Raw genomic sequence first — 15162 nt, 5'->3', positions numbered from 1 at the left:
AGTATTGAATAAAAGGGTGCAAATAATTGTGGCCAATGTGTATTAGAGAAAAACATTTATTTCATAATGTTATTTCCCCCCATTTTACATTTTTATTATCCAATGAAGGATACATTTTTGTGAATTTTTTAAATAAAATATCAAAAGAATTAACAATGCATATGAATTTTCTCAGCCTTATTTGATCATATTTACCAAGGGTGCCACTATTTTTGGGCACGACTATGTCAGCTATCAGTCAGCTTCAAATTTCCTAACACTATACCATTTCAAAAGTTTCCATTTCAAAACACTGCCTGAAAAGTGATGTAGATTATCAGTTATTTGTTGAAATCAGTCAGGATAAATTTGAAGAAAATCACTGGTCAGCTTAGGTTTAGAAAGTAATAGTTATTTTTTACAACACTGATGACCTCTTTCAGGTATCATTTGACAAGGAATTCAAAGTGGTGGCTACTGGGAATGGCAAGGGAATTTTGGAGGTACATTAATCCACACACACACACACATATGTATATTACACACACACACACACATATATGTATATTACACATTCCCCCACGACTTGGTGGAAGTCGTGGCCTAATGGTTCCAGAGTCGGACTCCCAATCGAAAGGTTGTGAGTTCGAGTCCCGGGCCGGCAGGAATTGTAGGTGGGGGAAGTGCATGTGCAGTTCTCTCTCCACCTTCAATACCATGACTTAGGTGCCCTTGAGCAAGGCATCAAACCCCCAACTGCTCCCCGGGTGCCGCAGCATAAATGGCTGCCCACTGCTCCGGGTGTGTGTTCACAGTGTGTGTGTGTGTGCAATTCGGATGGGTTAAATGCAGAGCACAAATTCTGAGTATGGGTCACCATACTTGGCTGAATGTCACTTTCACTTTCACTTTCACACACATATATGACTGCCTGTAGTCTCCTGGGCATGCTGTTATCCAGCCTCCTGCAAACCTGAACTTAGATTTTTTTCTTCTACTTGGTTTGAATAATTTTCCATTGGTCCCAAATTTGTATAACTTTTACCGGTAGTCCACTGTTTGAAGAATTTTTGGGTATAATTTGTCACAGTATTTTATTTTGCGATCCTCACTTAATGAACTATAGTGTACGGCACCCACTAGTAAAAAGAAAATATATGGTATCTGAATAATTTTTGATTTAACTGTATATCCTTTTTTTTCCTGCTCTATGGTTCATCATCTGTGATTTAATAGCATTAGGGCTGCTCCATTGCAGCGACTTGGTACTGTAATGACGCGCTTGCTGTAATAATGCAGGGATTATCTTTTATCTGAAATGTGCTAATATTTATATTCCAAAGCCACTCATACAATGCAGAAACACTCAAGAAAGCAGAACATGTGCAACACGTGCATGTATTTGTACTGGTGCAGAACGAGAGGGACAGTAGTAACTGCTGAGCGCATTTCACACAGGCTGCTAGATTCACTTTCGCCAAAAAGTCATGCATGTCTAAGGTTGAAAATAAAATATTTTATAGTGAATGCCCCATAGATTATCTTTTTTTTTACGTTTAGTTTTAATCCAAATGCATGTGCTAATAGGTGAACATCAAAGATCACACAACAGTAGTCTCTCTCTCTCTCTCTCTCCCATCCGTTAAGTAACTTGTGCACTGTTTTACTTACTTGTTTTTTTACGTATCTGACCGAACTACAAACTTTCCCGTGATGAATATTCACTCGACGAGCTCGCGCATCTCCGCCGCCGCGCGCTCAATCCACTCAGTGTGCTTTATAAGCTCGCGTACGTCAGCTATACATTCGTTAATACTGAATGTTTTACATTATATTAATTGCCTAGATATTCTACATAGACAACCTTAATCTCTAATAACTCCATTCTGCTGTCTGTTGTTCTGTTGTCTTTGTTTCTTTGTCTGAATGTGGCACTTATCACATGCGTTTGGTATCGGGGCATTTTCGAGTACGAGTACAGGAGCTCAGTATCGGGCCAAAACCAGCGCATCCCTAATGTATGAAAACACTTGCAAAAAGTATAACTAATATACCAGGCCACAACATTAGTGTAATGGATTATGAAATAGTTAGACTATCAATTATTTCCTGTTTAATGTATCCCAGGTAGTAACAGTGTACCATGAGCTTCCTGACGTGTATGAGAACAGCGCATGTAATGGCTTCCATCTGGATGTCGCCATTGCTAAGACTAATGGTATGTTCTTGGCACAGTTTTAAGAATTATTACTGTATATTTTAAACTTTAATACACGCTGATCAAATATCTGTGATCCATTTTAGGAAATCCCCAACCAGATGTTGAAATGTCTTACAAACTTACTATCAGAGTGAGGTAAACACTTCTATTGTTTCACATCCTCTTGGCAGAACAAGCTGTGAAATCTTTGCTTTTTTATTTTGTCAGGGCTCTTGAGGGAGATCAAAGAATGGTAATTCTGGATATAGGCTTGCCCACTGGCTTTGAGCCTGAAAACTCTGACTTAGAGCAGGTAAGACCACACACACTTCTGTTATATCATAAGTCTTACTAAAAATGTAAGTAAAATTTACTAATTAAGGTGTGGTCACATTTACTGTTGCATTGCAAATTTTATACGGCGAAATCTAGTATTTTTAAAGGGGTTATTAACCTTATTATTTAAATATTTTCCCTGACATTAACTTGTAATCTTAGGAAAGTTAGATGTTTGTGCTTAAGGTCAAGACTTGACAGTAAATTATTTAAATGTATGGATGTATATTCAGCAATATATAGTGTGTGCTGAAAAAAAAAGTAAGCTGTAAGACAACAAGAGGCCCATAATATTTATTCCTTATTCACTGAATTGTTGCCCTGACACAAAGAAAATTCTGCCACAGACCATTCTAACCAAACCGTTCATGCAATCTATCTAAATGCCCTAGGAAGGTGGCATAGGCCTATACAGTAATTCTAGAATTAAAGGCGTCCTATGATGCAAATTCATGTTTTCCTTTGTCTTTAGAGTGTTACAAGCTGTTCATGCAAATATAAGAAAAGAAGGTGTAACTTTTATTCTCACTGTAGTATCGTTGCTGCTGACGCCATGTCGTGGAGATGGTGTGTTTCTTTTAGAAAGCCAAACTACTTTGTTTGGCCTTCAAAATGAGGTAGGGTGACCACCCGTCCCGCGTAGCGCATGCGCGCACAGCGTTTTAAGCCCAATTCATGCGTCCCACAAATTGAGACTGTGTCACGCATAATCAATGCTTGCTCAAAAAAAGTGTGTTGCTCATCTATATCTGGAGTCACCAACCCGTCAATCGCGGTCGACAAGTCGATCTTGGAAGCATTTTAAGTCGATCGCGAAGATCTTTCAAAATCTGAGAAAAAAAATTTGCGAGCCTCCGCTGCCTGCGCGCAACAGACGAGACATTTATACTTGACGCAACTGTTTTAGACTGAAAACCAGACCATACAACTGAATTAGATGCGGGTGCCGGTGTGATGAGATGTATTTATATCCGTCTGCTCGGGCATGATTGTTTTAGGCCTGTAATTGATTGATTATTGAGGTAATAGGGATGGCACGGTTCGCTGAAAAAAAAAAAACGTTTCTGTTGATGCATGCGCATTCTGGCTTCCCACACATTACAAAAACATGAGAAAAAAAAAAAAAAAAAAAAAACCTGGACAAATCAGCATTAATTTATTCTTAAAGTGAATAAATTGTAATGATAAATAAATAAAATTAAATAGCTAAAGTAAATCGTAAGTGGAAGTGCATTTGTCGATTCTGTCATAAGCATACAGTACATCAGCAATTACACATGTTTAGGGGAATAAGGCATTATTAATATACCATGTAATGTGGTATGTGGGTAAACCACTATCAGTGAGTCTGCCCATGGGGTGGGGGCACCACCGCGCAAGGCAGTGTCCTACATTGTCCCTCAGAAACATACACCTTGTCCCCCCTTGGGCTTATTAGCATGTGGTCACCCTAAAATGAGGACATGACTAGAAATCAGTGGTTAAGCTAAGTATTTACAACACTTTTCCTGAACAGTACAACCCAAATATTCAAGTGTGTGCAGCGCATTTTACAGAGGACTGTTTCCTGAACCTGGGAGAGTACAAGGCCAGCTGTGCATAAAGTAGGGGTTGGCGATATCTCGATATTTAAAATATATTGAGATATTTTTTTAAACATGATATGGATTTTGACATATCGTATATATTGATATATTGTTTATATTTAAAAAAGAAATCTAAGAAAAATATGAAATCTATTACTAGCCTATTGTTCAGCAGAATGTACATAGCCTACTACTAATATTAAAATGAAACTAACGTAATTTAAGGAATAATCACATAACATTTCTTTCATGTATTATTTTTAATAGTAAATCCCCTTTATTTACCAAAAAATTAAGTTTGCTTAATTTTCAATAATTAAAAGATCAATTAAATGAACATTTTATGCCTTCATTTGATAACCAGAAAAATGTGAATACACAGAATTTCAGAGGGGAAAAAACATTTCACATAAGCCTTTAATAAGAAAAGAATGTAACAAATTGGGTTGTTTTATCCATTTAAATAATTACACATGCTAAACCACAGAATTAGGTAACAATAAAACATATGGTGAAGAAAAAAATTAAACATTTCATATGGCCCTAAACATGCAATATTTGGCATATTTGTTTTTACAGTAGTTTTTGAGGGGTTATTTTTCCTGTAAAGATATCGAGATATATATCGTATATCGAGATATAGCAAAATATATTTAGCACAAAGGCTGTTTCGAAAAGGTAGGGCAAATCCAACTTTGCATGGACAGTTTGGTGCTTCTAACTCACAGCCTGTAAGTATGTTTTCATATTTAAAGAATTTGCTACTGATTATTCAAAGGCGAGTTTTGAGCTGTGTAGAGCAGCGCTTGTTGTTTGTCATTTATATGATCACAGTCTACACTAGCTGCCTATTAAGTTCTAGATCATTTACAAAATATTATCACTTATAAGGCCTTTAATTGTTTAGCTCCTGCGTACCTAACTAGTCTTCTATCACGCTACAATCCATCATGCTCCCTAAGGTAGAGGGCTGCATTGGGTTTGGGCTCCTGCGGGACCCACAGGACCCAATTCAGATCTCGCAGGAGCAGGCAGTTTTACCTGTGCTGCGGGGCGGGAGTTGGCGGTCAGAACATTTCACGAGAGACCCGCGGGGAACGGTGGTGAGTAGTAGAAATGGAGTCAACACAAGAAGTTGAGTATAAAATTAAAGGTACTGTTTACTTGACAAAAGCAAAGCAAGGCAAGTCAGACATCTGAAAACAATTCTCATTTGTCGCTGGAAAAATATGCGTTTTATTTTAATTTGTTTAATTTGAAAAATATGCGTTTTATTTTTATTTAACGAAAATCAAATACACTTCTTCAGTTTTTGCATTGCTAAGGTTAGATTATTATATTGAATACATTTTAATTTGCATAATACAATTAATAAAATTAAGAAGAATGTAAGAATTTAGTTTTGAAAAATTGCTATTCATCAGCATGCATTATTTTAGACAATTATCCAAGAATTTCGACATAAAATGTATTTAGTAGGCCTAATTGTATGTATGTATGTGTGTATGTATATATATATATATATATATATATATATATATATATATATATATATATATATATATATATATATATATATATATATATATATATATAAGCAAGGCAAGTTTATTTATATAGCACATTTCGTACACAATGGTAATTCAAAGTGCTTTACATAAAAGAAAGTAAAATAATCATGAAGAAAAATAACAAAAATAAAACAAGCAATTTTTAAACTTTTAAAATAATTAAAAAATGTACTTATTTAAAATGAATTTAAAAACAGAAAATGATTTACATTAAAAAAACTGTGAAAATACAGTGCAATCAGTTTGGACATTGCACAGTGCTCATTCAAGAAATGCACAGCTGAGGTTTAAGTCTAGATTTAAATGTGACCAGTGTTTTAGCACATCTGATCTCTTCTGGAAGTTGATTCAAACTGCGGGTGGCATAGTTACTAAAGGAGGACTCCCCTTGTTTTGTGTGAACCCTTGGTATTTCTAACTGACTCGATCCTAATGTTCTGAGTGGTCTGTTAGGTTTATATTCAGTGAACATATCTGCAATATATTTCGGTCCTAGGTCATTTAGTGACTTATATACGATTAAAAGTACTTTAAAATCAATCGGGAAGCCAGAAGATATGCTCAGATTTTCTGGTTCTAGTCAGAATCATGGCAGCAGCGTTCTAGATGAGCTGTAGATGTCTAATGGTTTTTTTGGGAAGGCTGGTGAGGAGCCCATTACAATAGTCCACCCTGCTGGTGATGAAGGCATGAACAAGTTTCTCCAAGTCTTGACTGGAAACAAAACATCTAATTCTAGAAATGTTTTTTAAATGATAGTATGCTGATTTAGTTACTGCTTTGACATGACTACTGAAACTAAGGTCTGTCTCCAGAATCACACCAAGATTCCTGACTTGTTTTTTAGGTGTTTGACCCCTAGAGTCAAGGTATGCATTCACCTTGAGAACTTCATCTTTGTTTCCAAATGCAATGACTTCAGTTTTTCCTTGTTTAACTGAAGAAAGTTCTGGCGCATCCAACTATTAATTTCATCAATGCATTGGCAGAGGGAGTCAATGGGGTTGTAGTCATTTGGAGATAAGGCTGGGTAAATCTGGGTATCATCAGCATAGCTGTGATAGCCAATTTGGTTCTTTCTCATTATTTGACTTAGTGAAAGCATATACAGGATAAACAAAAGCGGGGCAAGAACAGACCCTTGTGGGACTCCACATGTCATGGACATCCACTTAGACTTATGCTCTCCTAGACTCACATAATAGCCTCTCCCTTCTAAGTATGACCTGAACCATTTGAGTACCATCCCAGAAAGCCCGACCCAGTTTTCCAGTCTCTCTAGTAGTATGTTATGATCGTCAGTGTCAAACGCAGCACTGAGATCTAGCAATACCAGCACCGATATTTTTCCAGAATCACAATTTAAGCGAATATCGAAAACCAGATTGAAAATTGTCCAGGTATCCATTTGAGTTGAAGTATTTGTTCAGCTGCTTAAAAACTACCTTTTCTATAAATTTGCGTATAAAAGGAAGATTAGATATTGGTCTAAAATTGCTCAAGATGTTGTTATCAAGATTGCTCTTTTTCAGGAGGGGCCTGCTGTTTTCAGGGAGTTTGGCAATGTCCCAGAAAGAAGTGAGGCGTTCACCACTTCTAAAATAACTGCTTCTAAACAGTTTAGCAAACTTTTGAAAAAAAGATGTGGGAAGTGTGTCAAGATAGCAGGTTGATGATTTTAGGTGCTGCACTATGTCTTTCAGAATTTTGCTATCAATTGCTTCAAAAATAGACATAGTATCTTTTTGATATTGTGGCTGAATCTGTCTGACCTCTGCATTACTTGAGGATGTGCTAATCGCCTTCCTGATATTGATGATCTTCTCAGAAAAGAAGGAAACAAACTCATTGCATTTGCTGTCTGAGAGCATTTTACTGGGAATCTGATTTGGGGGGTTTGTCACTCTCTCAACAGTGGCAAAAAGAGTACGAGTGGTTTTTAAGTTAATGTTTATAAGGTTTGAGAAGAAATTTTGTATAGCTGTGGCTAGTTTCACACTAAAAGCATGAAGGCTTTCTTTATAGATGCTATAATGAATTTCAAGTTTTGTCTTCTGCCACATCCACTCTGCTTTTCTGCATTGTCTTTTCATAGTCTGAACTGCTGTTGATCTTCTCCAAACTGATTTCTGTCTGTTTGATTTCTTACTGACTATTATTGGAGCAATATCGTCAATAACATTCTTAACTTTTGAGTTGAAGGAATCAAGGAGAATATCAACAGAGTCTGCAGAAATGCTTGGTGTTAAAGATATAGCCTCCATAAATAGTACACTTGTGTTCTCGTTAATGCATCTCCTTCTGACAGAGACAGATATAGATTCAGTGGTAGCAGAGATCAATATATCAAAGAAAATACAGAAGTGATCAGATAGTGCTACATCCTTAATAACAATGGATGAAATGTTTAGACCCCTACTGATGATTAGATCCAGAGTGTGTCCACCTTTGTGTGTGGGTCCATGCAAATGCTGAATCAGGTCAAACATGTTTAAAATCGTTATCATTTCTTTTGTAGTTTTGTTTTCTGCATTATCTATGTGAATATTAAAATCCCCTGCAATAGCAAAACAGTCAAACTCTGATTAAATCATTGATAACATTTCTGTGAACTCTTCAACAAAGGCTGGAGAGTATTTTGGAGGCCTGTAAATAATAATAAACAGAATGCGTGGAGCATCTTTCAGCACAATCCCTAGATATTCAAAAGACAAGTACTGAACAAATGACACTTGCTTGCATTGATAGACATCTTTAAATAGAGCAGCTACACCTCCACCTCTCCTAACAGTCCTGCAGACACTCATGAAATTAAAGTTAGGAGGGGTTGCTTTATTGAGGATTGTTGCACTGCAGCTGTCTTCTAGCCGTGTTTCATTTAGAAACATAAAATCCAGATTGTTTGTGGTTATAAAGTCATTGATTAGAAATGATTTATTTTTTTAGTGAGCGAATGTTTAAAGATGCTAACTTGATGGCAGTGCTTTGTGTCTTTACACATCAATCTTAGTTTGATGCATAAAAGGCTGCAGATTAGATGAGTTTGCCCTTCGGCTTGAGAAGGCCTTAGACTTTCTATCACGTGATAAAACTGAAATAGAGAAAGCTACAGGCACACTGAGTTTCCCCTTGGTCTGTAAACATTTGTGAATGTTGCAGCTATTATAGCAGGGACCTGACACATATCACTGAGTGCTGCTATCAGTTGTTTTTGGTTCACCTTCAGCAGATGGAGGGTTTGGGCCCTGGCGTTGTGGCAGCGGTCGGAGAGCTCTCACAGGAGCAGGGACCACAGGCTTTGGTGGTTTTGGGGCCTGCCGTTTTTTTGTTGATATCTGAGGGCTTGCAGTGAATAAGTGAGAGAGTTTAGTCCCAGCATCTACCAATTCATCCATTTTCTGTGAAAAGCACAGAAGTGGAGATGCTGGAGAAAGGGATAATGTGTCTGGTGAGATAGGCTGTGTTTCGGGTGTTTCTGGTGGCTGTGATGTGTTGTCCTGGCTTCCTTGGCTGTTTTCCAGAAAGTCGTCATTGGGTGCTGAATTTTGTAGCTGTTTTGATACATCACAGTCTGTGAGGAGCTCTGTGGGCAGGGCTCAGCCAGGAAAGTGTCTATCAGCAGTGATTGTTTTGGCTGCGTGGTGTTATCAGTGTCCTTGTGGGATATGTCAACCACATGATGACTCGGAGCCGGTGTGTGTGTGCTGAATGGATTGACACACTCTGCTGAAGCATGACGAAGGGAGAAGTAGATATTGTCCTTAAACACTCTAGCCCCAAGTTTGTTTGGGTGGAGGCCATCCGGTTTAAAAAGTTGTCTATGGCCCCAGAACAGATTGAAGTTGACAATGAATTTCACACCTTTTATACTGCAAGATCTTTGTAGCCATGTGTTCAGCCCAAGCAACCGTGAAAACATATTTGTTCCCCTTGCTGGGAGTGATCCACTGATGAACGGCTGAACTTTGAGTCTTTGAAGTGTTTCAAAGAGTTCAATGAATTCCTTCTTAAGAAGTTCTGACTGCTCTTTCTGAATATCATTCTTCCCCACATGGATGATGATTCGATTTGCAGTCTTGTGCTTCATCAGAATGTTCTGAAGTAGCTTGTTCATATCAGAGACCATTGGTTGAGGAAGATCGTTGTAGTCCTGCTACTAATGTTTCTGATAATAGAGTCACCCACTATCAGAGTCCTTGGCTCGGCTGTGCTCTGAGCTGAAAGCCGCTGTCTGCTCGACCTTGAGGGCCTGTTAGTAGCAGTGTTAGCTGCTGGCTGGTCCGTTCCATGTTTAATCACATTTGGGGATTCCTCACCAGCATTCATTAATGCTTCAAATCTGTTTTTAAAAATGTATAGGGGGAGTTACAATACCAGTATTTACAAGCCTTGCCATAGTCGTATCTGGGGTAGAGGAAGCTACGGCAGCAATAGGAGAAACTTGTGACAATGTGATATCTTGCTCCCTGTTTGTGCCACTACACAAGCCTCAGCCTGGATCCAATCCTTACAAAGATCTGAGATGACCAAAACTTAAGAAATTATGCTAACCCCTCACATGAGCTCAGATGATACCAACCTGAAACAAAATACAAAACTAACAAATTTGGTTATACTGTACATTTCTGCCAAAAAGATTAAAGCAAGATCAGTATTCCTGTGATGAGTAATACATAAGTTACAGATACCTGAAGCAGCTGCTGTTACATTTTATCAATGTTTGGCCAATTTACTATTCATTCAGAAGTATGAGCCTCAGTGGGCGGTTCTTGTTGGGAGTGAATGACAATGTAAATAGATGATGTTGGATGTTCAAAGAGCAAATTTGTGGTTCTGGAAATGATTGTAATGCACATGAAGAATCAGGGATGATGCTTAATGGGCATAGTAGTTAAACATTCAGGTCTTTACTGAAAAAAATTAGGCTTTAGCCCCCTTAGACCACCCCCGCTTATTTCCATGCTAAAATTGAGGCTGATGAGTAAAACCTGCCAGGATGCGGTCAATGATCATCCTGGCAAAGTCTGGGATAATTTTTCTTGGAAGTTCACAATGAAATTACCAGGACATGTTGCCCCTAATTCAGTGTACATTTATTTATCCACTTCTTCTGCCCTCACCTTCATTGATGGCACTGAACACAAGGGTTATGACAAGCTACCCTACCCGGTGGTCGCTGTGGATTTCTGCCCTTTATTGGCCCTGGGATTGAAGGCTCATGTGGTGTACCTATCCAAACCCTTCAGGACCACCTCCACTCTAGATGGCAGGGCTTATTTGATGTCTGGCCAAGCTTGCTCAGTGCTCCATATGATGCCGGTGCTCAAAGTTTTTCAATCCATACTTTTCAGAACAATAGACAAGTCTGGCTTGAATTCTGATGCCTTTAAAGATCAGGAAATTGGCAAGGCCGTGGCCAACCTGGTGATGCTATTAATTAATTTAGATGAACCTAATGGAGACCAAGGACGTCAGCCCAGTCACCTAGCCACCTGATCTCAACCCAGAAAAGAAGTGAAGTGGGTCAGGTCCACTTGAGCGGGGACTACCCTTAAAATATCTCTCGTGCTTGCTGTCCATTACCCCACTTAGCTTAAGGCGATGGAAGCTCTGTTCAGCCTGACACTTTAAAAGACTCAGACCACTTTGGTCCAGTGGCTGGGCATGTCAAGTTACTCCAGTTTGCTAGCAGTCCCTTCCAGTTCCACTGATGAAGGATATAAATAGTGTGGTAGATAATAATCTTGGTGAATGCTTAGATTCTGTGTTTTCAGTTTTTAGGTCCTTTTATTGGCATGACAATTTTTTTTTACATTTGTATTGCCAAAGCATTCCAGCATTTCTGCACACACTCAAAACTGATGTCTGAACAGGTTAGAATGTTTAGGGTTTTGACATTGACACGTTATGGAAGGTAGACACATAGCCACTATCCCAGCTCTGTGGGATACAGATAGGAGAGAAGCTTTGGACTCTGGTGTCCAGCATTGACATTTTAGATCAAACAACACTGAATCTGATGCCGAGGTGTCAATATAACCTAAAATGTGCTTTCACCACAATCAAAAGTAACATGGTCTCTCTCTCTCTCACACACACACACACACACGACTGCTAAGCCATTTTTCTGCAATCAGAAAGGACAAGCCTCAGAAACAACAGGGAGCAACAAGTCAGGAGGCAACAATGCTATAAAAATGCCATGGCCTGGGTGATAGATAAGCGATCATGCAGTGGGTATGGAAAGTATTCAGACCCCCTTACATTTTTAGGAAAGCAGTGAATAAGTGAGAGAGTTTAGTCCCAGCATCTACCAATTCATCCATTTTCTGTGAAAAGCACAGAAGTGGAGATGCTGGAGAAAGGGATAATGTGTCTGGTGAGATAGGCTGTGTTTCGGGTGTTTCTGGTGGCTGTGATGTGTTGTCCTGGCTTCCTTGGCTGTTTTCCAGAAAGTCGTCATTGGGTGCTGAATTTTGTAGCTGTTTTGATACATCACTTTTGTTGTTTTGGCTGCGTGGTGTTATCAGTGTCCTTGTGGGATATGTCAACCACATGATGACTCGGAGCCGGTGTGTGTGTGCTGAATGGATTGACACACTCTGCTGAAGCATGACGAAGGGAGAAGTAGATATTGTCCTTAAACACTCTAGCCCCAAGTTTGTTTGGGTGGAGGCCATCCGGTTTAAAAAGTTGTCTATGGCCCCAGAACAGATTGAAGTTGACAATGAATTTCACACCTTTTATACTGCAAGATCTTTGTAGCCATGTGTTCAGCCCAAGCAACCGTGAAAACATATTTGTTCCCCTTGCTGGGAGTGATCCACTGATGAACGGCTGAACTTTGAGTCTTTGAAGTGTTTCAAAGAGTTCAATGAATTCCTTCTTAAGAAGTTCTGACTGCTCTTTCTGAATATCATTCTTCCCCACATGGATGATGATTCGATTTGCAGTCTTGTGCTTCATCAGAATGTTCTGAAGTAGCTTGTTCATATCAGAGACCATTGGTTGAGGAAGATCGTTGTAGTCCTGCTACTAATGTTTCTGATAATAGAGTCACCCACTATCAGAGTCCTTGGCTCGGCTGTGCTCTGAGCTGAAAGCCGCTGTCTGCTCGACCTTGAGGGCCTGTTAGTAGCAGTGTTAGCTGCTGGCTGGTCCGTTCCATGTTTAATCACATTTGGGGATTCCTCACCAGCATTCATTAATGCTTCAAATCTGTTTTTAAAAATGTATAGGGGGAGTTACAATACCAGTATTTACAAGCCTTGCCATAGTCGTATCTGGGGTAGAGGAAGCTACGGCAGCAATAGGAGAAACTTGTGACAATGTGATATCTTGCTCCCTGTTTGTGCCACTACACAAGCCTCAGCCTGGATCCAATCCTTACAAAGATCTGAGATGACCAAAACTTAAGAAATTATGCTAACCCCTCACATGAGCTCAGATGATACCAACCTGAAACAAAATACAAAACTAACAAATTTGGTTATACTGTACATTTCTGCCAAAAAGATTAAAGCAAGATCAGTATTCCTGTGATGAGTAATACATAAGTTACAGATACCTGAAGCAGCTGCTGTTACATTTTATCAATGTTTGGCCAATTTACTATTCATTCAGAAGTATGAGCCTCAGTGGGCGGTTCTTGTTGGGAGTGAATGACAATGTAAATAGATGATGTTGGATGTTCAAAGAGCAAATTTGTGGTTCTGGAAATGATTGTAATGCACATGAAGAATCAGGGATGATGCTTAATGGGCATAGTAGTTAAACATTCAGGTCTTTACTGAAAAAAATTAGGCTTTAGCCCCCTTAGACCACCCCCGCTTATTTCCATGCTAAAATTGAGGCTGATGAGTAAAACCTGCCAGGATGCGGTCAATGATCATCCTGGCAAAGTCTGGGATAATTTTTCTTGGAAGTTCACAATGAAATTACCAGGACATGTTGCCCCTAATTCAGTGTACATTTATTTATCCACTTCTTCTGCCCTCACCTTCATTGATGGCACTGAACACAAGGGTTATGACAAGCTACCCTACCCGGTGGTCGCTGTGGATTTCTGCCCTTTATTGGCCCTGGGATTGAAGGCTCATGTGGTGTACCTATCCAAACCCTTCAGGACCACCTCCACTCTAGATGGCAGGGCTTATTTGATGTCTGGCCAAGCTTGCTCAGTGCTCCATATGATGCCGGTGCTCAAAGTTTTTCAATCCATACTTTTCAGAACAATAGACAAGTCTGGCTTGAATTCTGATGCCTTTAAAGATCAGGAAATTGGCAAGGCCGTGGCCAACCTGGTGATGCTATTAATTAATTTAGATGAACCTAATGGAGACCAAGGACGTCAGCCCAGTCACCTAGCCACCTGATCTCAACCCAGAAAAGAAGTGAAGTGGGTCAGGTCCACTTGAGCGGGGACTACCCTTAAAATATCTCTCGTGCTTGCTGTCCATTACCCCACTTAGCTTAAGGCGATGGAAGCTCTGTTCAGCCTGACACTTTAAAAGACTCAGACCACTTTGGTCCAGTGGCTGGGCATGTCAAGTTACTCCAGTTTGCTAGCAGTCCCTTCCAGTTCCACTGATGAAGGATATAAATAGTGTGGTAGATAATAATCTTGGTGAATGCTTAGATTCTGTGTTTTCAGTTTTTAGGTCCTTTTATTGGCATGACAATTTTTTTTTACATTTGTATTGCCAAAGCATTCCAGCATTTCTGCACACACTCAAAACTGATGTCTGAACAGGTTAGAATGTTTAGGGTTTTGACATTGACACGTTATGGAAGGTAGACACATAGCCACTATCCCAGCTCTGTGGGATACAGATAGGAGAGAAGCTTTGGACTCTGGTGTCCAGCATTGACATTTTAGATCAAACAACACTGAATCTGATGCCGAGGTGTCAATATAACCTAAAATGTGCTTTCACCACAATCAAAAGTAACATGGTCTCTCTCTCTCTCACACACACACACACACACGACTGCTAAGCCATTTTTCTGCAATCAGAAAGGACAAGCCTCAGAAACAACAGGGAGCAACAAGTCAGGAGGCAACAATGCTATAAAAATGCCATGGCCTGGGTGATAGATAAGCGATCATGCAGTGGGTATGGAAAGTATTCAGACCCCCTTACATTTTTCCCTATTTGTTATATTGCAGCCATTTGCTAAAATCCTTTAAGTTCATTTTTTTCCCTAATTAATGTACACACAGCACCCTATATTGACAGAAAAACACAGAATTGTTGACATTTTTGTAAATATATTAAAAAAGTAAAACTGAAATATCACATGGTCCTAAGAATTGAGACCCTTTGCTATGACACTCATATATTTAACTCAGGTGCTGTCCATTTATTCTAATCATCTTTGAGATGGTTCTACACCTTCATTTGTGTCAAGCTGTGTTTGATTATACTGATTGGACTTGATTAGGAAAGCCACACCCCTGTCTATATAAGACCTTACAGCTCACAGTGCA

General features: G+C 39.2%; 1 protein-coding gene across 1 annotated transcript in view; it reads left to right on the top strand.

Annotated features, from left to right (window-relative positions):
- Positions 1-15162, top strand: part of LOC113040521 (complement C3-like) — a 69507-nt gene that overhangs the window by 41079 nt on the left and 13266 nt on the right. Inside the window, 4 exon segments of the mRNA XM_026198842.1 lie at positions 423-482; positions 2107-2197; positions 2284-2335; positions 2408-2492. Of these exon segments, the coding sequence (XP_026054627.1) occupies positions 423-482; positions 2107-2197; positions 2284-2335; positions 2408-2492 (288 nt within the window).

This window comes from Carassius auratus, chromosome 22 (genome assembly GCF_003368295.1).
Source record: "Carassius auratus strain Wakin chromosome 22, ASM336829v1, whole genome shotgun sequence".
Lineage (NCBI taxonomy): Eukaryota > Metazoa > Chordata > Actinopteri > Cypriniformes > Cyprinidae > Carassius > Carassius auratus.
The sequence above is the reverse complement of the archived record's forward strand: the minus strand, read 5'-3'. Positions and strand labels throughout refer to the sequence as shown.